Raw genomic sequence first — 21,132 nt, forward strand, 5'->3', positions numbered from 1 at the left:
GCCCTGGGTTTGGTCCCCTGAGTATGGGTCCAGTGATGCATGTGGTCAGATGAGGTGTGGGGGATCAGGGGAAGGGAGGGATCTAAGCGGGAATGGGGAAAGCATAGGCCAGCTCATGGCAGCCCCCCCGGCAAGGTGTGGAAAAACACAGGGGGAGTTTCCCGTGGGGCTGCTGAACTGCTCTGCTAAGGGCAGGACGTCTTGGTGATGTCCCTTCGTTTGACACCAGTCCTGTCTCCAAGTGTCACAAGCAGCTGAGCATCACCCAGTAGATGGGTGAAAGTGTCCCAGTGGGCACTGCTGAGCCCCACCAGCTTCCAGCACCATCCCCTGCTCCACTGTTGGCTCTGCGACTGGCTCCTGTTTCACAGGGCTTGCAGGCAGACTTGGGTGACATCCTGGTGAACTGAGGGGACAGGAAGGCTCCATGACTCCCCAAAAGTGGCGACATCTTTCCCTTGCTGGCACTGTGTGTTATCTCTAGGGTCAGGCCTCCCGGCTCCGTGCCTTGCTAGCCCCCAGGACTATCAGCCTGGGGGGGCTGGCTGGCAAGTCAGAGGCACTCTGGATGATGGAGATGCTGGACATCACCCTTATTCTTAAGTCTCTGAGGCTGGCTGGACCTAATTTTCCAGGGAAAAGGGTTGAATGACCAGCTACCTGTCTGCTGGATTTCTCGCAAGCACCAGGACCACTGGCATGACCCGATACGGCTGCCCTAGGGGTGGCCTTTGGGACTCTGGGCACGGGGTGGGATGCTGGCGGTCCCCATCCCAGCTCAGGCAACTGCCTCTTCTCACTCCCTATCAATCACTCTCCCTCTTGGAGTTTAAGTGGATCCCTGAGTGAAGTATCCAAAATATCCTGTAGCCGCCAGCTCACAATGCAGCGTGCTGTTCCTGCGCCAGCGGGTCGGCTGGGGGGGGATTGGGTTTCAGTTTGTTCCGCTGGCCATTGGCCAGGCAAAGCAAAGCTCGGGGCTGCAGAGAAGGGCCACTGGGTTTGCTCAGCCCCTCTCAGCTCTCGCTGGCAAAAATATTGTAATAAGGCTCCAGTAAAGCACAGGAGGCAGAGAGGAGCCTTTCAACTTCTGGAAGGGTAAATAGATCTGCAGCAAGGGCTCCTTGGGGTGGGGGACAGACGGGTTTCTCATTAGCCGCTCCCCCTGCACGGGGGTGCAGTGGCTGTGTCTGAGGCCAAGCTGGAAACGCGGTTTCAGGAGCACGTGTGCCTGTGTGTGGGAGTTTGTCCCAAGCTGCAGCGTCTCCGGTGCGGATCCAGGTCTTGCTCCACCCAGCTGGGTTCCGGCACAGAGCCCACTCTGCAGCATGCCTCCAGCCTGGATTGATCTGATGAGGTGCGTTAGGTGGGCTTCCAGGTCACGTCTGGGAGATGGTGACGAGGCACGGTGTCCCCCGTGTCTGCCCTGGGATGACTTTGCTCCCAGCCCATCAGAGAGGTCTGGGCAACTTCTTGCCTGCTTCGCACGTCCAGCACTGGCCACAGCTGATGTGATCCTGGGTCAACCAAGAAGCTTGCTCCCTCTGTTAATGATATTGTACCAGGATTAAAATGCTGGCAATTTTCCTACCCTGAGGGAGGAGCTGGCCTGAGAAGTGAAAGGGGAAGGGAAAAAGTTGTGGGTGGAAAAATGAGGGTGGAGGCTCCAGCTATCTGTGGGGCTATTTATTTGTCCAGCTGCTTCTTTATCGGGATGAGTTTGGAGCCTGTGAATGTGAAGGATTTGCCAGGACTTCTGAGAAACTCGGGGCCATATGCTCTAAATTGGTCTAAATTGGCAAAACTCCATGGAAGTTATTTTTCCGGACACAGAGAAGTGTGTCTGCAACGTGCACAGCTCCTCTGTTAATCCCTTGCCCCTCCAGCCTCTCTGCCACTGTCCCTTGGTCCTGTCACTCTCTATTCCCAGTCCTGGCCATCCCACTGCCAGCACCCAACGTGATCCCAGTCTTGTCCTCCCCTCCCAGGTCTGCCCACCAGTCTCAGTCCCGACCTGGCCAGATGGAAAAAGCTGGTGCAGCTGAGATCCCCACACTCATCTCACTTGTGGCTGAGCAGCAAGAAGACCACGCAGAAGTGTAGGATCCCCCCAGCCAGGTCATTGGCATAGCAGATCACCGGCTTGACGGTGTCTTAGCGTAGCTGTTGAGCATCTGGAGGTGGTGGTATGGTGATGATGACGCATCTTTAGATGCAAAGTGCTTGAGCCGGAGCCCTGGCATGCCCTCGTAGCAAGCAGCAGTGCCGGTGATGGGCCCCAGTGCTGGCAGAAAGTTGCTTATTGAAAGCATCTTCAAAGTGAAAAGGACAGGCACTTATCTCCTAACTGTCCCGTGGGGAGCAGCGCGGTTTCTGGTGGGAAGCAGGCCAGAGTTGCGTCTGCTGGTTTCAAGCAGCTGCAGATTTATTTATAATGCCGTGGGTAGCATGTGAATCTGCAGATAAACACGCGGGAGGAAAGAACACAAACAACAATATTGAGAAAATGCTGCTCCAGAGAGAGCATTTCACTGAGCTGCAGCTATCGCCAGCCACCAGAGATGGGCCAGGGGCCAGACACCCACCCCTGCCACTCCCACACGGCTTTGCTCCATGTCGTCACAGTCATTGCCAGGGGATTGCTCTGTCCTGGATGTTGGGTCTTTATGGGGCTGCCGAGGCACCAGCCCCTCACCCTGTTACTTGGCGCTGCTAAACCGGCAGGATGGCACTGTGAAAGCATTGGCTGTGACAGTGAGTGAAGCTGCTGACTTTGCTCATTGAAGCAGGCACCTTCTCCTCTCCATGGTTGGCAGGGCACTAACAGCTGGGCTTGGAGTTGCCCACCCAGAAATCGGTCCATCTTTGTTGTCCCCGGCTCAGGAGTTGGTCCTGTTGGGTGCCTGGAGCAGGGTAGGAGCATGGGGCAGCCCGCAGGTAGGATCAGGAGACCTGCTCGGTCAGATACAGCCATGGCAGCCCAGCATGGGTCACCGTGGGTGCAGAAGTTGCACGGGGCTGAGTGTGCTGAGGGCAGCCCTGGTGGGACTGCTGTGCGTGGAGGACCTGCCTCTGGAGGATGGGGGGTTCCCATTCCTTGGGGCTGCTCACACCTTGTGCGGGGCTTGCACCTGTAGCAGAACTCTGTATGACCGGGTTCAGCTCTCAGGCAAAGCTGTAGCTGCAGTTTCCTTCACAGGCTAAGGAGCTCTGTTTGCTGCTACTTTCTCCCGGTGTAGATCCTTGCAGACCACAATCAATCATCTTGCAAACTCCTCTGATGAGCTTCTGCAGTCCCCCTGCAGCAATAAAACCCCATCCAGCTGAAGGAGGAATAGGCCCTAGGGGAATCTCAGCCTGCCTTTTGCACGACTGAGGTGGGTGGTATGGCCTTGCCTTGCTTTTTTCAACCTTCCTGGTTTATTGGTTGCTAGTTCGGACTCTGTGCCAGCACTTTCAGTATGGGACATCAGAGCGGGGCTTGGCTGCGTCTTCATGGGGCCTTCCTCCCACCACAGTCTGCCCACCACTGCCTCTTGCTGTGGAGATCTGAGCAGGTCTGAGCCTGGGAGAGAGGCAGTCAGAAGCCCCTGCAGATGAGGGATATGTTAGTTCACTGGACATCACTCCTGATTTTGTTTGCTTGAAAAATGAACTAATGCGCTTCTTTTGTCTGGTAATAAGAAACTTCTCAGGGATGAGACAGTGATCTTCCCTGGAGGACCATGTGGCCTCCTTGACCTCAGGTGGAGGGTGAGGGGTGCTCCTGGCCAAGTATATGGGCAAGATAACTCTGTGGCAGGCTGTTATTTGGTCAATAAGGTATTCTGAAGTCAGCCGTCAATGGAGGATGGAGCAAACCCACGACCACTTTTGAAACCCATCCTGGCTTCACATCCACTTTTGCAGTCAGTGTGGCTAACCAGCTTCACTCTGATTCGTGGGGACCAGTTATTCACAATTTTCTGTAATTCAGGCAACTGCTGCTAAGTGCTAACATGCCAACCCATCTCCAAATGGACTTTAGCCAGGGCAGCAATTTGGTAGAAAAGCTGTGCAAAAAGGGGCACACTGGGATGTTACAGCTGTGTGCAATGGGGACCACAGTCCACCCTACACAAAGAAGGTTGATAAACAGGAGCCTCAAAGAAAGGAACCTGTTTTAGGTGGAAGAATAAGGAAGCTCAGCTAATTTAGTTGTCTTGGAGATGATTCATTTGCCACCCTTAAACACCACAAAAGGGAAAGGAGGTTTTGGATAGCAGAGCCTTTGTACAAGTAAAAGAAAATATAATAGCTGGCAGCCGAACAGTGTAAATTCAGACTAAAATTAATGGAAGATCTTTTTTTATGAGAAGATAATTGACCATTGGAAAAACCTGCTTAAAACCTGCAAATTTCTACTCCTCCTTGTCTTGTGTCAAAACAAGATGTCCTTGGGCTAGCTGGAGTAATAGATGCTTAGCTCCAAGGAGATGCGCAATTCTTCAGCTGAGGATAAGGGGCAGTGGCGAGGGCTGTGGGCAGCGTGCTCTGCAGTAATGCACCGGGCACAACATTTCTGTTGCACTGAGTTTTCATTAAATAAAAGGCTTTTAAAAATACAAAATACTTCAAAATATTATTATTATTTGGGGAATTATTTATACTGGTTTAGAGTATATCTCTTTTATGTTATAGTCACTGCTATTAATATACTTACTATGCACCACTGTCATTGCTAGTTAAGATAAAGTAACAAATTTAAGGTTTTTTTCAAAGTAATGCAGCTTCTAGCTAGCACTGGGTGAAAAATGTTGTTTTCTTTTCAGATCAAAGTGTCACTGGTGTTTTAATGAAAAAGCCAGATACTCTGATAAAATAAACACTATTATGGAACTATGTAAACAAATATTCAGTTTAAAAAGAAATTTCATAAATCTGAAAGACAACATTTCTGGACTAGCTGTTTTCCAGAACTCTTCCTAGTGGGAAAACTTGAAAAGAACTATTTTTGCTTTTTACTCTTGGAATAAAACCAAATTTTGAAATCCTGGTTTCCTGTGAACTGGAAACCGCTGGCTCTAACCGGGAGTAACGAACAACCCACAGTCTGAAAATGATTTACTGCCAGAAGTAGGTGCAAGGAGCATATCTGTGCTGAGGCACTTTTTGGCTTGCCGATGGGAGAAGGGGAGTTCACGTGCGCTATTGAGCAGGCTGAACAGCAGTCATTTCTGCATCCAGGCTTGTCTCTTAAATGATGGGTCTGCTCAAGGCTGAGCTTTTCTTCCTTTGTTTTTGTTCAACGTAGTGAGAGTGGAGAAGGTGAAGATGCTATTGGGGGATTCATGGCAGGATGCTTGGTTTTTTGGTGGTGAGGAGCAGCAACAGGACACGGTTACAGCCAGTAACTCTCCATCCCTGTTGTGGCCATGGGAACTGGCACCATTTATTGGGTTATAAGGTGGTGGCTGGAGATCTCAACTATACTGGCGTTCTGCTGGGTGATCTCTCTCGGGGAGCTGATGTGGAGTGGGTGTACATCTTGTATGTAAGATGCTTTTTCTTGAGACTGCAGAACCCTAAAGCTGGACTGTTTCCCTGCCTGTCCTACATTAACTGGGAGGGCAAGGAAAGTGAAGCTGCAAGCCGAATTTCATGTTTGTATCTTGCCTGTGTGTGCGATGGATGCTTTCCAACATCCGTGCAAATGCAGTTGGCATCCTGAGTGCACATGCTGAAATCAGGGGCAGATTCACATTCTCCCTACAGAGCAGAGGGATATAATTTCTTCTGTGGGCATCACCTTGGTCTCAGCCACAGAATCACTGGCCGTATGCTGGCCTGGATGGTCTGTCCCACAAGCATCGCGCTTTTCCCATGCCCAGCCTCTGTGTGCTGAAACCTTTGGGCATTATTTCTAAACCCTATTTCCTAAACACCAGAATATTGTCCTATTTTCTTAAAATGTCAGCATTGGGCACGGTGCAGAAAAATCCCTGCGTTGCAACAAGCATGCGACCGCAGATCTGGAGGATGGACAGTTACCTGGATTGTGGAAACCACTCATGGAAGTGTCTGTCCAATGTATGTCTGACAGGGCCATCTGGCCCGTTCCCATGCTGGATGTGGGGGAACTCATACACACATTAGCCCAAGTATTGGGGTGCCATAACCTGAGCGTCCTTTCTCATGCCATCAGTATAGCGAGGCCAACCTATAGCTATTTGGGATGAAAAAACTTCAGTGCTGGAAGCATGATGAGCTGCAGAAAGGACAAGGAGTCTTTGCTGCCCGTGTGGCTTATGGAGACTTCTCCTCTGTGCTGGTCAGTGGTAGCATCACCTGACCAATTTCAACCCAAATTGCCTGGAAAACCAGCTTTAATGTTGGTTTAATTTTTTAGTACTTTTAAGTCCTAGAAGTGCTGTTCCTTCCTGTGTGCTACTGCATCATCAAGGATTCTGCCTACCATGCAAACCACTGAGAAAAAAACATCCTGCTTTTGCGAAAGAAACTGAAAGGTGATGGAGGAAACCTGCTCAGTCTGGGCTCCTCATGTGCAGCAGCAGAGCTGCTCCGGGGCTGTGGTACCTTGAGTCTGGATTTTGAGGAGGAAAGTCCAGCTGGGCTGGTGGGTGGAAAAGCACGTGCCCCCATGCACTGCAGGAGATAAGGGGGCCAGGGAGCAATGGGCAATGGATGAGGAAGCGGATGGGTGGAGGGACCTATGCCTGGCTCCTCCCCAGCTGAGAGCTGTCCAGAGGGATCGGCGCAGGCTGGGCTCGATGGCTGCAGTCCTGGCCTGGCTCCTCTCCACCTCTTTCCCCTTTGCCAGCCTCAGGTCATTCACCAGATGGCCACTGACTCCTTATTTCACCTTCCTCCTGCAGAGACGCTGATGGACTCCACAACGGCAACAGCAGAGCTGGGCTGGACGGTGCATCCTCCATCAGGGGTAAGTTATCCTGTTGCTTTATGGGAGCCCAGAGCCTGGTCTGGGGTCTCCTGCTGCATGTGAACATAGGTGGGTTGGTTCAACAAAAGTCAGCCACTGAAGCAAAGTGCCTTGGCCACATGAAAATGTCTAGTGGGAAGAGCACAAAAGAGGATGACAGTTGACGTTTCCAGTAATTTTCTAGGAGGTGACACTTCCAAAAAATACCCCAGTGCTGGAGGAGTGTAATTCTCATCCTACAGCATCAGGCCAACATGGTGTTGGAGGAATCATACTCTCTGTAAAGCTGACCTGCAGCCACTTAAACATCAGGGAGGAGGAGAAACGAAATGCCAAGGCCACCGTCATTTTTCCCCAGTGTCTCACTTGTTATTCCATTGCCTGTCACTTGTAGTGGAAAAGGATGAGGGCATTGGCCTGAGAGGTTGCACCCACAGCAGCTGTTTGATCAAGTCCTGAAATGACTGTCCAGCATCCCTGGCATCTCATGGAGGGACGTTTGCGGGCTCAGCAGTGACTGTCTCTCTGCTTTACCAGTGCCAAGAGTTCCCTGAGCCACATCCCAAGACCACCCAGAACAAGCTCCTTTAAAGAAGAGCTTGGACAAGGCAGTGCATCTCTGCACCCTCCTGCTCATGACAAAACCAGCGCGGCCCCAGCCACCTCCATGTCCCACGGGGTTTGCGTGGGGCATCGAGGTGCTTCAGAGCATCCTGCCCACCTCTGGCTGTGGTGGCTGGCAGCAGCGTGGAGCCCCAATGTGTGACAGCCCCAGACCTGCTCCCTTGCACTTGGGTGGCCCAATCCAGCTCGGCCAAAGCCTGGAGATGCTTCCCATCCCCGTGCGCGGAGGTGGTGACTCAGGCTCCATCCTGCCCTCCATCCACCCTCTGCAGGGGCTGGATGAAGACATTTCTGTGGACCTCACCCCGAGGCTGACAGCAAGCCCCCTCCCCGAGCCGACTTGGCAAAAGAAAAGAAATGGCCAAGAAAAGCCTCCATCAGGGAGATTAAACGCAGCTCCCGAGCAGCCTGGCTGCCCTGTCGTGCTGCGGTGCAGGCGCTGCCGGCACTGGTCCCCCATCACCATGATAAAGCCCCACGCCCGCCCGTGAGCCCGGCTGCCTCGCCAGCGCCAGCCCGGCCGCCGAAGGGGGATGACGGGCACACAATAGGGCAGGAGCAGAGGTCAAGTCTTTTTCTCTCCTCGCCCAGCCTTTCTTGTTTGTGGTGTTTCCATATGTAAAGCACGCCTTGCTCCTGGCTCCCCAGCCCTACGGTAATGAGGCCTAGGCCTGCTGGAAGCCGTCTCCCCGTATTATTGTGCTGCCTTCTTCTTTTGAGCTCCCGGCATGTTAATTAGAGAGCGAGGAGAAAGGGAGAGGCTTCTAATTAAGCATCGAGGAAGCACAGGGGCTGGTGCACGGGGGTGACTTTCTCTCCCAGCTGAGAAAAGGGAGCTCAGGGAGCCCCCTGCTTGCTGCTGCAGGGATGCGAGAGGATGCTGGGGGTCCTAAGCTTGGCCCTTGGGGTGCTCCCAGGTCCCCCATCCCTGTCAGGAGGGAGATGCCCATCTGGAAAGTCCAGTGCAGCCCCGGTGTTGCTGGTGGGATCGCCTCCTGTCCCCACCTAGGGGCAGGCCCCTGGGGGGACGTGGCACGCATTGTGCCCTGCAGTGTGCATGTCACAGGTGCTGATACTGCAGTGCCGTCACGGCTTCTCCCAGTGTGGCCTCATGCCCACTGGCAGGACAAGGCAGGGCATCTTACCCATGGGTGACTGGCAAGGTTGGGTGCAGCCGGCATCACCTGGAAGACAAAAGCTGCTGGGTGCTCCACCTGTTCATTGCCTCTTTGGTGATTATTAGAGATCCAAAAGCCCAAACGGTTGCTTTTTCCGTGGCTGTGGAGCTCCCATGCCACTTGTGGGTGTCCCCATGCCCTGCCTCCACTGTTTACTGTTCATCCCCAAGCTGTAGAGGCTTTCCTTCCACCATGTGCTGCTTCTGTCTGGCCAGGGCTGAGCTCTTCAGGCTCATGTCCTGAGCCCTCCCCAGGGGCTGTGCAGGTGTGGATGGGGATGGGGCAGTGCTGGGCATCCTTGGGCGCTGGTGGCTGACATGCTGTTTCGGAGTGGGTGTCGGGAGTGGTCCAGGCAAGGGAGAGCCATGTCAGAGGCAGGGCAGGGGAAGGAATTGCTTCCCTGTGCCTTGTCCTTGATTCCTTCACCCCCCTCCCAACTAGTGCCCTAAAAAACAGGGAGATCCTGCAATTTTCCACTACCACGCCAAATTTATTTGTGGAAGATAAAGCAAATGCTCCCCCTGCATTTTGTGAGGATGCTTTCCTCCTCCCCCAGCGATGGCAGCAGATTTGCAGCCACTGCCAGTCAGAAGTGGTTGGAGCTGTTTGGGGATCTTCCTTGACAGCCTTCTGTTGGGCTGTTAGTCTTGATGTGCGAGGAGCAATCTGTCTCCCGTCTCATGAACCTCCCTCTGCAGTCCTGGGTGCCCTTGGGAGGCCATTTGCAGGCTGAGGGGCTGGGGGTGTTCTGCTCCTGCAGGTTTTTCCCTGCACAGCTCAGTCCTGGAACTGGTGCTGGATCCGGGCTGTGCTGCCGCCCTGCCCTGGGTGTCATGATCCTGCATCCAGGGCAGGCTTGTGCTCAGGGTTTCACGTCCGTGGGAAACAGCTTGGCTTCCACTTGAGCAGGTTTATGAAGGAGTTCATGAGAAGCCATTCCAGCTGGCTGGGACTGTCACACACTAGGTGGACCCTGGTCCCTACCATCAGCATCATGAGGGTGCTGTGGGTGTGGAGGGGGCAGCACAGGGAGATGCTCTGCCCTCCAGAAAGGTCTGGGCTGGGGGAGATGCTCTAATGAGCTGGGTGAAAGGTGCTTTTCCCACAAGGACCCTTCCCCATCTGTGCTTACTGCAGAGGAGTGTTGGCTGTTACAGAGTGCAGCTCTGCCCTTGCTGCACCTTCCACCCTGAAGTCTCCCCATCTTACAAAGGATGGAGACAACAGCAAGCACTGAAGGATTTGGGAAAAAACAGCCTGGGGAAATGGCAGGGAGCTGGACAGGACCAGGAGGTGTCACAGCAGCCCTGAGCTCTGCAGAAACTGCTCCAGAGCTGGCAGAGTCAGCTGTTAGTCGGCTGGGGGGAGCTGGGCTGAGCTTCCCATGGGGAAGTATGTCAGCTCCGAGCTGTCTTGCTGAGAAGGATGTTACTGTTGTGCCATGGCTCATAGGACATCCCATAGATCCAGTTTAGGGCAGCTGGGGCTGGGACCTGTACAAACCTGCAGGAGGGACCCCAAAGCATGTTGGCCCTTGAAGGGGCAGGGATAAGGACTACCAGCGGGACCTAGCCCAGCATCTGCCTTTCTGGGTACACAGTGGGGTCAGCCAGCCTCCTATAAACCTTCCCTCCTGTCTCTGGGGAGAGGTCACTGGCTACTGGCCCATTGCACAGCCAGCCGCCCGCACTGGTGCTTGGGCTGCAGCAGGCGAGGTTTTACGGCCATGTTACATGCTCCTGAGAAAGCGGGTCCTGTCTGCCACGTCTGTAACCGTAGCGGCACTGTTGGGAATACATCTGCTAAAGGCATCGTGTTACTTTGCCGGGAGGCTCTGCTGTATAGTGCAGCCCACGGGCAGGAGCCCCTGCTAAAGACATTACTGCCTGCAGAGGAGGTGCATGGCCTTACCATGCCCTGCCACCCAGCAGAGATGCTTTACCATAAATCTGGGCATGGAGCACGGTGCTGCTGGCAGTGAGATGGCCCTGAGCTCTGCTGAGGGCTTGGGCCACCTTGTCCCCAAAGTGCAGAGCCTGGCCAGCATGCAGTGTGGGTCAAACCCTGCCAGAGCAGGACAGAGGCACATAGGTATGGGGTGCTTGCAGCGTGGTGCTGGAGCTGTGCCAGGGCGAGGTGCTTGGCACTGATGGGGCTGCCTGCGTGGTGAGGTGGGCCTGGTGTGGGGCAGCTGGTACTGGCAGAGCCTGCCCGCTTGTCACGCAATGGGGTTGGGAAGAGGTGAGGTGCTTGGGGAACGTCGGTTTGGTGCAGCCTCTTGACTTTCTGTGTCGTGTCCGCAGTGGGAAGAGGTGAGCGGGTATGATGAAAACATGAACACGATTCGCACCTACCAGGTGTGCAACGTCTTTGAATCCAGCCAAAACAACTGGCTCCGGACGAAGTACATCCGGAGGCGAGGAGCACACCGCATCCATGTGGAGATGAAATTTTCTGTCCGGGACTGCAGCAGCATCCCTAATGTCCCAGGCTCCTGTAAGGAGACTTTTAACCTCTACTATTTTGAGTCGGACTTTGACTCGGCCACCAAGACTTTTCCTAACTGGATGGAGAATCCTTGGATGAAGGTGGACACCATTGCTGCCGACGAGAGCTTCTCACAGGTGGACCTAGGTGGACGGGTGATGAAGATTAACACCGAGGTGCGCAGTTTTGGGCCTGTCTCCAAGAATGGTTTCTACCTGGCCTTCCAGGACTATGGAGGCTGCATGTCCTTGATTGCTGTCCGTGTCTTCTACCGCAAGTGTCCCCGCGTGATCCAGAATGGGGCTGTCTTCCAAGAAACCCTCTCAGGAGCAGAGAGCACCTCACTGGTGGCAGCCCGGGGGACGTGCATCACCAATGCAGAGGAGGTAGACGTGCCGATCAAGCTGTACTGCAACGGGGATGGCGAGTGGCTGGTGCCCATCGGCCGCTGCATGTGCCGGGCGGGCTACGAGTCGGTGGAAAACGGGACCATCTGCAGAGGTAACTGCTTGCCTTCAGTCTTGCTCTGCGCGCTCGCCTCGTTGCCGGTGGGCTGTGCTGGTGGTAGCAGTTGGGATTTGCAGCTGGAATCTGCACGAGTCACCTGGGAGTGACCTCCTTGGGCAGGGGTGGGAGAGGAGCATGCGGTGTCATGGAAGAGCAGCATATATGTGGATGCTGACTCCTCCTCCAGCTCCTCAGTTCCTGCCCCAGGCTCATCCATCCATTGCAGAGGCTCTGTGTTACCTCTGGGTCCTCAGAGCCACTGGGTCCAGGGGTGCTGGCCTATTGCTGGTGCCCTCCATGCCCTCCAGGTCTTGGAGGGATGCACTTGTGTGTAGCTGTGGGGTGTGCCACCGATCTGCAGTCAACTCCCAAAATATTGGGGCTGTTTTCACTTCCGTTTGCACCCTGTGCCTTGGTGTGGGCTGAAATGCTTCTGGGGTGAGGGGAGTGGGAGTGCAGGCACCCAAAGGTGATGTGGTGGGAGCAAGCAGCAAGTTGTCTGCAGCACTTTCCTGGTGAGGTGCAAATGGCCCCAGATGGGACATGGTCATAGGCTGTTCAGGGCCAGGCTCATCTCTCCAGTCTGGGCACCTCCCAGCCTGGCCCCTGAGCTCCCTCAGCAGCCAGAGGTCTTCTGCCCTGTAGATGATGTTCTCCTTCCCCCGTAGATGTTCAAAGCAGACTCCGGCAGCACCTGCTCAGCTCAGCTCAGCTCAGCTGAGCACCATGGGGCCAGCGTGGTCCTGGGCAAGCGAGAGGCCCTGCACCAGCCTCCCTGAGAGCACTGTGGCCAAATCAATCTCTGTGCTCCTCCCCAGTCACTCATGGGCTTGGGGAGGTTGAGAAAGGAGCTGCTGGGATTATTGGGAGAGAGGTGGGGACCTGAGAGCTGCATGTTTAATGGGCACCTGTGGCTGTACCATGCACAGAGCAAACCGTGGTGTTTGGCAAACGGACTCTAATCCCCACTATCAGGGCTGAACTTCAAAATCCCATTACAGTTTTGATAGCATTGGCACACTGTGAGCAGAGCTGGGGTTTCTCTGAGATCAATTATAGATATGTCGGTGGGCATTGCAGAGTGCAAGGAAGGAGCTGTGTCTCCTCTCTTCTTGCTGTGGGAAGGGGTGGCCAGGTAGCACCAAGCAAGCATGGGGAAGGTGCTGGTAGTGGGGAGATGAACACATTGGAAAGGGGGATGGACAGTCTCTGGCCATGCTTGGTTGGGACTGCAGGTTGGATGGTCCCCTTGGAGAGGGTGCCACATCTCCTGCTGGTGGCTGGGCTGCTCACACGTCAAGCTACAGGTCCTGATGTGCTGCGGGTGCCATTTAATATCCGTGCTTTGAGCTACCCTTCACTGGGCCACTGAATGTCTCTTCCCACCAAGTCTGGGGTGATCAAGTGTTCTCCAGCTGTAGCAGGGATGGTGCTGGGGATGGGGACAGCAAGGAAATACTGCTGCAACACAGTATGGAAAGGGAGCCTGGCTAATCCCAGCCTCGAAGGGAAGATGGGTCTTTTACGACACCCAAGTGAAGCATTCATAGCAACACCAGAAAGCCAAAATGATTCATGTCAGCTTTTCCATCTCAGCCTTTTTTTTTTTTCCCGAGCAGACCCATCCCTGCATAGCGCTTTGCTCTGATGCAGCTATGGTTTCTTGGGGCTCCCCGGTCCCACTGCCAGCCCAGCGAAGGAATGGTCCCTTCACATGCCCCGGGGCTCCCAGGACTCCTTATGCAGAGCCCTGTCCCTGCAGCCTGGCCCGGCAGGGCCGTGAGGGGAGGCAGAGCAGGCAGGAGTGGGGGGCCAAGGTGGAGGGAGTGAGCAGGAGGGAGAGGCCGGGTCTTTTCTTTGTCTGCGGAGCATCAGGATTTTGGGAGGTCCGGTACCTCGGCAGCTGTTTCTCCAGCCGGTGCTGGCGTGCACCCGGCCCCACGCTCCCCACCGTCATTAATCATGCGGTGGCTGGCAGCCCGCCGTCTCTATGGGGCAGCTGGCTCCAGGGCTGCCTTCCCTTTCCCCTTCCCCTTCCCCTTCCTCTTCCCGCATGGGGCTGTGCAATTGGGGCTGGATGGGACAGCAAGGTTGTGCCAGACTGGGACACAGCCTTTGTTTTACCCCAGCAGCTCCCAGAAGAAGAGTGGGGACTGGGAGAAGAGCCAGCCACAGAGTTGGCAGAACAGCTGTAGCATCCCCATCCTCTCCCGGCCCCCACAGTGAGCCCTACAGAGGACTGGGGAAGGGGCTAGTCACCCCAGCTCGGCTGGGCAGAGAAAGGGCTCTCCTCCCCAACTCAACTCAAGAAGGACCTCCAGGATGCATCTCTGCATGCCTGCCCACTTCCCGTCATGTCCTTGTCCCCGGTCCCTGCAGAAGCAGCGTACAAGCCGCCTGGTTTGGGGGACTCACTTGTACATGTGGCCGGCAGGTTTTCTCATGTTTCGAGGGGTGGGAGGGAATCTGGGCCCCTTTCCAGAAGCAAAACAAAAGCAAATCCAAGCTGGCTTTCGGGGTGAAGTGCTCTCACACGGCTCAGTCACCCACACGGGACGAGTCGGGGATTGTGGGGGACATGGCTTACTGGTCCTGCCCCGCAAAGGGGTCCCAGTGGAAAAGGGCATCCTGAGCAATGGACAGCCCCTCGGTGCAGCTGCAAGGCGCTGGAACGAGTTGCTCATTTTCTCCGCTGGGCTTTTCATCTGGCTAATACAGTGCAAGCCTGCTCACAGCAGCGTACACAAGGGATATTTATGGAGGAAGTTCATGCATCTAACAGCTTAAGCTCTTCTAAGCTTGCAGCCCCAGCACAAAAGGATTTGGGGGCAGTTAACAATTCTGTGTGGTTAAGAGATTTTCATTTTGCTGGGCCTGGCTTGCCAATCCCGCAGGGCCTTGCGAGGGGCTGGCTGCCTGCTCCTTTTCGCTCCGCTCCTCCGCTTGCTTCCCAGCTCCTTTCCGCTGTGCTGGCAAGGAGCTCCATGCATGCGCCTCCCCGCACTGCCTCCCCCCCAGCCCAGTACGCCCAGCCCTGTCCTCCCTGCTTCACCTTCTCCTGCTCCCTGCCTGCGTCTTTTTTCTCCATCTCCCTGTTCTTTGTCTGCCGCCTCCCCCCTTCTCCCCCGCCTGTCCCTCCCATGCAGCATATTAAGCGCATTTCTCTCTCTGCCTCCCTTATTCATTGGCTCCCCTCTGCAACGGCGGAGGCTGAGCTATTGTGCTGCCTGCTCTCTCTGTTTGGACTGGACGGTAGACGAACACTGCCTGGAAGGGTCTCTGCCTGCTCAGCCATGGCAGCCACTGGCTGCTGGTCCTAGTTATTGAACCCTGTGTCCAGCTCCAGCTCCTCTCCATCTTTGGAGGAAGAACATCTGCCCATGTGTCTTGTATCATTGCATTTGCAGCGGGCAGCCTCTTCTTTGTTGCACTCATACAGCGCCGAGTGCTGGGAGTCCTGGACTTGCCATGGTAACAAGAGATGGTTTTGCCCTGCAGAAGCTGGTGGTGACATTCTCTTGTTATCAGACACATGTGGCGTCACCCCTTGGGGTCACAGGCATTTCTGAGGAGGAGAGGAGCTGGTGATGTGCTGGGAAGAGGAGAAACCTGGTCACCTAGGTGGTCTGTAGAAGATCCAGGCTGCCACCTGTCTTCTCCAGCTCCAGGTGGAGCTGGGCCACCCCTGTGGGGAGCCTGAGGGCTCAACAGCATGTCCCCTTTGGAGCCGGCACTGCCATCCTACTCCTTCCCTCGGGGGCATAGCCAGGAGGGAGGATGTGGGGATCATGACCCAGCTCCAGCACCCAGGGTGCTGGTCCTGTCCAGCCCCACCAACACCACAGCCCGGTTCCACCACTGACCCAGCTGGATACTCCCAGGTCAGCTCCAGCACTGAGTCAACCTCAGTCCAGGTCTCAGGGGAGAAGCATGACCTGACCTCCAGGGTTATTGCTGTAGCGGACTGGTACATGGGGTATGCCAGTCTGGGGCTGGCTGGTAGGTTTTGGTCGGGCTGTGCCCTTGCAGATGTGTTCTACAGGTGGGCTCCATAACAGGCTTCCCTGCCTATGCTTGCATGTTATTTTGAGGTCCAGCGCAGCAGATCTGCCACCACCCCACCATGTGCTGGGGATGCAGATGCAGAGGCAGTGATATGCACGTACACGTGTGTGTGTTGAGGACCCAGAGCTATTCCTCCATCGTAGAGGTGTGGGAAGCAGTGAGGGTCTGTCCCAGCTGTGCTGTGCTTGGGTTTCGGAGGGGGGCAAGTACATGCTAAGGGCTTGGAGGGGCGTGCAGCTTTCTGATGTGCCAGAGAAGAGTATGTCCTAGCTGTCCTACAGTCACATCCCATAAGTACGTAATGTTTTGAAGATAAGAGGCTATTTATGGCTCCCTGCCTGTTTTGGGTCTGGGCCTCCACTGATAATGCTGAACCCAGCCAATAAATTGTAAGGCCCTAGGGGTAATAAGTTCTTACAGGAAGCATTCCTGGTTGAGCTGGAGCAGATACAGCCAATCGTGATGTAAATGTTTCCAGAGATGGAGAATTGCCCGTTAAATGCTTCCAGTGGTTGCTCCTGCCTTCTTACCCCCAGCTGAGCCTGGTACTCGGACCTTGGTGAACTTTGTCCACCACTACATCTCTGCTTTCTGTGTGCCTGTTTAAGAGTAATCTCTGGCCCCCAGTCCTCTGATAAGGTTTTCAGCCAGTTTTTTTGGCTTTTCCTGGCCCTTGGCACTGCTTTAGCCTTTCCATTGGCAGATCCACCATCCCATGTACAGGATGCTCATAGTGGTCAGCTGAGTGCCAGAGGGGATGCTGAGATTTCCCTCTTCCTACATCCCCCTTGCTTTAACCATTTTGGCAATGGTGTTTCTCTAGGTGCTTTTGAAGGATCCTTGTCCTTCCTGGTGGGACTGGGAGCAGATAACTGCTGTGGCCCACATCCTTGTCCTTGGAGGTGTGATTTGACATGTGTTTGTACTGAAATGCACATTCCTTGCTTGTGCCCAGCTCACCAAGGCATCCAGATTGCTGTGTATCAGGAACCCATCATCTTCAGTATTTACCACACTACAACTTCCATGTCATCAGTTAACTTTATTGGGAATGCTTTGGGCTTTCTCCTGGGTCATTGATAAAAATGTTAAATAGCCCAGAGGCATGAACCAAATTTGTTTGCTCTAGCAGAAACAGACCTGCTCTCTGCACATTCCCTGCTTAGATCTCAGACCATAGCAGTATCAGCTCGCCAAGTTTTAATGCATTGAATATGTCTCACAGTGTCGGTGGACCCTCTAATTTCTGAATCAAAATATCATGTGTTACCAAGGGAAATGCTCTGCAGAAGTTTGGGTGCGTTGCATTAACGCTGTTACCTCTCCCAGCCAATCTTGTAATTGCATCAAAAAAACATACGAGGCTAATTTGCCTTAATCTGTTTTCCATAAATGTACGTAGGTTGGCACTACTATTACTACCTTCCTTTAATCCTTCGCTGACCGAATCCTGTAGCTGGCACATCCTTATTTGACTGGTACTGATGTTGCAGTGGCAGTCCTAAAATAGCCAAGACTGCCTCATTTAACAAATAGCTTTTTCCTACATCTCTGAAACATCCTACTACTTCATGGTGTGTGGAAAGTGAACATTAACTGTCCACTGGTTCATCAGCCATCTCTTTAAAAACTCTTAGGTAGATGCTATCCTGACATACTGATTTAACAATGTTTAACTTTAGCAGCTGCTATTTAACATCTTGAGTTACTGCTGGAATGGAAAGTATTTCACCATCATCCTATAAGATGATTACATCACCTGGCTTCTTCCCAAGTACAAAAGAGGAATTTGTCTGCCTTTTCTACAGGGTTGTTGACAATTTGAATGCTCCCAGCCGGCCGTGGCTCGATGTCGTTGTGAATACTGCTCTTTGGGCTTCCCCCTCTCCTCCCTCTCCGTCTGGGAAGCAAGAATACATTGTCTTTCCATTGCTTTGATTCTTCTCCCTCCTGCTTCTTGGTGACCCCTCCATGTTGTGAATCCAATTAGGGCTGTGGTGGGGATTGCAGCTGCTTGCTATTAACTGCTCCAAGCCTGCTTGGTGCTCCCTGGAGTCGGAGGAGATGCCAGCTTGTCCTCTGCACGTTCCTGGGTTGTGTTTGGGCTTCTGGAGGTTGGAGTAGGACCAGGGGGAGCCTAGCAGAGCAAGGTGGTGTCAGATCAGGGGGCTGAGGTGTTTATTTCCTAGTGGTCCAAAGCCCTAAGAGATACTGGCCTTGCAAGGAGGGTCACAGGTGGTCCAGGAATGAAGCAAGACATCTGCTGCTGAAGGAGGGAGATGGACAACTCACCTCAGAATAGGAAATGCTGCTTCTGAGGGACTAGACCTTCATGGCCAAAAGCAGGCAAAGGAGATGAGAACTGCTTTCTCATTTTGCTTCCAAGACAAGGGATGGGCTGAGACCTTCCACAAAAGTCTTTTCTCTAGAGATAAAGGGAGGAGAAGAGGTTTTCCAGGACAAGAATGTGATTTTTGAACAGCAGGAGCATTGCAGAGCACTCCCAGCCCTGTTGTGAAGGCGTAGGAAAGACCCCAGCAGGATGCAGAAGATGATAACCCGAGAGCAGCCCACTGGAAACTTGGAGGGGAACAGCATATTCTCATTTATTAGTATGGGTAGGTCATGAGTCCCTTGGGTTGGAGGAAGGAGATCTCAGGTCCAGAAAAACCCGTTGGGAGTTTCCTGATGGAAATGATGGGCATCCCCAGGATTTCTTGGAGAGACATGGTGGAGTTTTGCATTCCAGCTATCTGCCATAGCTGGTGCTTCCCAGTCCCTTTGCATGAGTCCTTTCTTCTCTCTGCTCAAGGTCTTCCCCAGCAAAGCTGCAGGGAAGTTCTCTGCTCCCTTTCCAACTTTGGGACAGGTTGCTCCCCCATCCTTACTCCCCAAGCATTTCACTGTGCTGGGATCAGTGAGAAGATGGGAAAAGGTGGGTGAGAGCAAAGCTGGAGGGTCTCCACCAGAGAAAGAATGATGTCCCCTCTGACCCTGCATGTGCACTCACTGTGCCCGGGGTGCAGGGACGGGAGCCCCATTGTAACATGGGTGCTTTCCTGGAGCTGACATCTGTACCGATAAGAAAATCTCCCCTTGACTTATTTTTACAGATGAAACAGCATTTTGGATCAAATACCACATTCCAGGTCTTGCTACACCCGTGTGAGGGGGAGAATAGCAGCTCTGGCAGCACCCCGTGCTGACGCCAGCGGGAGAGCAGCATTTATTCCTGCTTTTCCTCTCTCTTCTTCATAGGCCTCCTTTCCCCCCCCCCCCCCCCGGCCTTTTTTTTTTTTTTTTTCTGAGAAAAGTGGTAAACATTAATAGGAACTGGAATGAATAGCTGGGATCCAGGCCCAGGCTTCCAGGATTTTAACTCATTATTGCCATAAAATGTAGGGAATGTGTTTTTTACTGTTAGTTTTTCCTTTGAATCAAAGTGCTCAGGGATCTGGGAGGCAAGGAGGGTTTTTCCCTGAATTCAGCGTAGTGCTGAATCTTTATGGGGCAAGAGGAGAATATTCTTCATCCTATGTAACTTGAGGAAAATTGGAGAAAATGCTGCTTTTGAGGAATTTTTTTTTCCATTTGAGATTTTTCTGTGAGGCAGGCCAAAACCATGAGATTATTTTGAACATTTAATTTTGGGAAATAACCTCAGACAATTCTCTGCAGAGAGAGACGCTGATTTAAAGTTAGTCTGATGACAGATGATCACTCTGTAAGAGCACAGTTATTTTATTTTAGCGATACAAGGTAAAAGTCTTCCAGAAAATTTAATCTAGAAGCCATGATTAGCTTAATTAGCTCCAGGGAAACTCTTTATTGTTCCCCATGTGCCTTAGAAACATAGTATATCACTGGAAAGCATACATAAAAGTCCCCATAAAGGTTAGGAAATGGAATCAAAGTATTTCATAGCTCACACAATGGCTGTGTTTACATAGACCAAACTTCAAACAATGTTAAATTAGGTTTGGCCAAGGAAAATACACAACATTTTCATATTTTGAAGGAGACCTGAAGTTCGGTGACACCAATCCGCGATACCCAGTCCTTGCACAGGCGGGTGTTATAACTTAAACACAGTAAGGAAGGAGTTGCATGAAGGTTGCAGAGCAAAACCAGGCAGAAGTGCGGTGAGTGCTGTTTGGTGTGTCTGAGGCATCCCCTTGTTGCTTTTATTTCTTGGCATTTGGGGAACTGGTGTCTAAAAAAATAATATACTGCCCCCCCCCCCCCCCCCCCCCCCCCGATGTTGCTAGGTATTAAAAACAGAAAAGACAGGAAAGAAAGGGCAGAGCCCGGCAGACTGCGGGACGTGGCCAGCAGCTGCTTTAAGGCAGGGCTGCAGAGTGCTGCCATGCTTTGGGTGGGCTGTGGCTGCACTGGAACATGTGTACATTTACAGAGAAGATGCTCTGAACCAGTATCCTTGACATCCTCCCTACCAGCGAGCTTCAGCAGGAGTCTTCCTCCAAGTGAGTGGCAGCCCCATGCCCACCTAGCTCGGATGCCTTTGCTGGAGTCCAGCATCTGCCCAAGAAGTGGGGAAACTGGTTGTAGTACATGAGAAACTAGTAATTTGCAGAATGGCAGGTCTTACAGGCTGGAAAATGGGGAACAAAGAATAGGGTTTGCAGGAAACTGTAAGTCACTTGGAAAGCACCCTGTTAAGGGGAGACAGAAAAAAGTCCTACTGAGACCCAGAGCTACCACATCAGTGCATTGCTCCTCCCGCATCCTTTTCTTTGAAAGGCACCCGAAAGGGGGGACCTGTGTGAACACAGTGTGTTCTGCAGGTAGGTGACTCCTGTGAAGCCTTTCCAGGTCTCTGAAGCAAGGTCTTCAAAGACAGAGAGCTCTTCTTCACTTCAGTGGGTTGAAATGACACCTGCCAATGTGTTAGCATCTTCCTGGAGTCCTTGGAGGTAAACTGAGGATATTGGCCTTGCTCCTTGTGTCGGAAACTAGAGAGACCTTTGCAAAAACCCATCTCATGGTTTCAGTTGGCCAGTGGGTGTACGGTTCTGCAGTCAAGCACATCCCAAGCACCTTGGCTGGCTCACCCCTCTGCGGTGGCCTGTGGGTACCGCAGGGATGCTGCAGCGGCAGCTGCGGAGGTGATGGGCATGCCTGGACCACAAGGTGAGGGTCCCATTGGAGGTCCACAGGTTTGGTGGGCGATGGCTAGAAATAGCTCATGTGACTAATGGGGCAAATTCTAAACGTATTTTGAGGGAATATCTGGTTCTTCAGTATTTGGGCACTGATAATTTTAGAGGACGACAAGCTCCTACTTGCAAAGTCTTTTTGCACTTTCAGACT

General features: G+C 53.1%; 1 protein-coding gene across 2 annotated transcripts in view; it reads left to right on the plus strand.

Annotated features, from left to right (window-relative positions):
• Positions 1 to 21,132, plus strand: part of EPHB2 (EPH receptor B2) — a 138,775-nt gene that overhangs the window by 30,759 nt on the left and 86,884 nt on the right. For both annotated transcript variants that reach the window (XM_030017856.2, XM_030017857.2), the window contains exons 2-3: positions 6,876 to 6,940; positions 11,046 to 11,730. In XM_030017856.2, the coding sequence (XP_029873716.1) occupies positions 6,876 to 6,940; positions 11,046 to 11,730 (750 nt within the window). The remainder of the gene's footprint in view (positions 1 to 6,875; positions 6,941 to 11,045; positions 11,731 to 21,132) is intronic.

This window comes from Aquila chrysaetos, chromosome 6 (genome assembly GCF_900496995.4).
Source record: "Aquila chrysaetos chrysaetos chromosome 6, bAquChr1.4, whole genome shotgun sequence".
NCBI lineage: Eukaryota > Metazoa > Chordata > Aves > Accipitriformes > Accipitridae > Aquila > Aquila chrysaetos.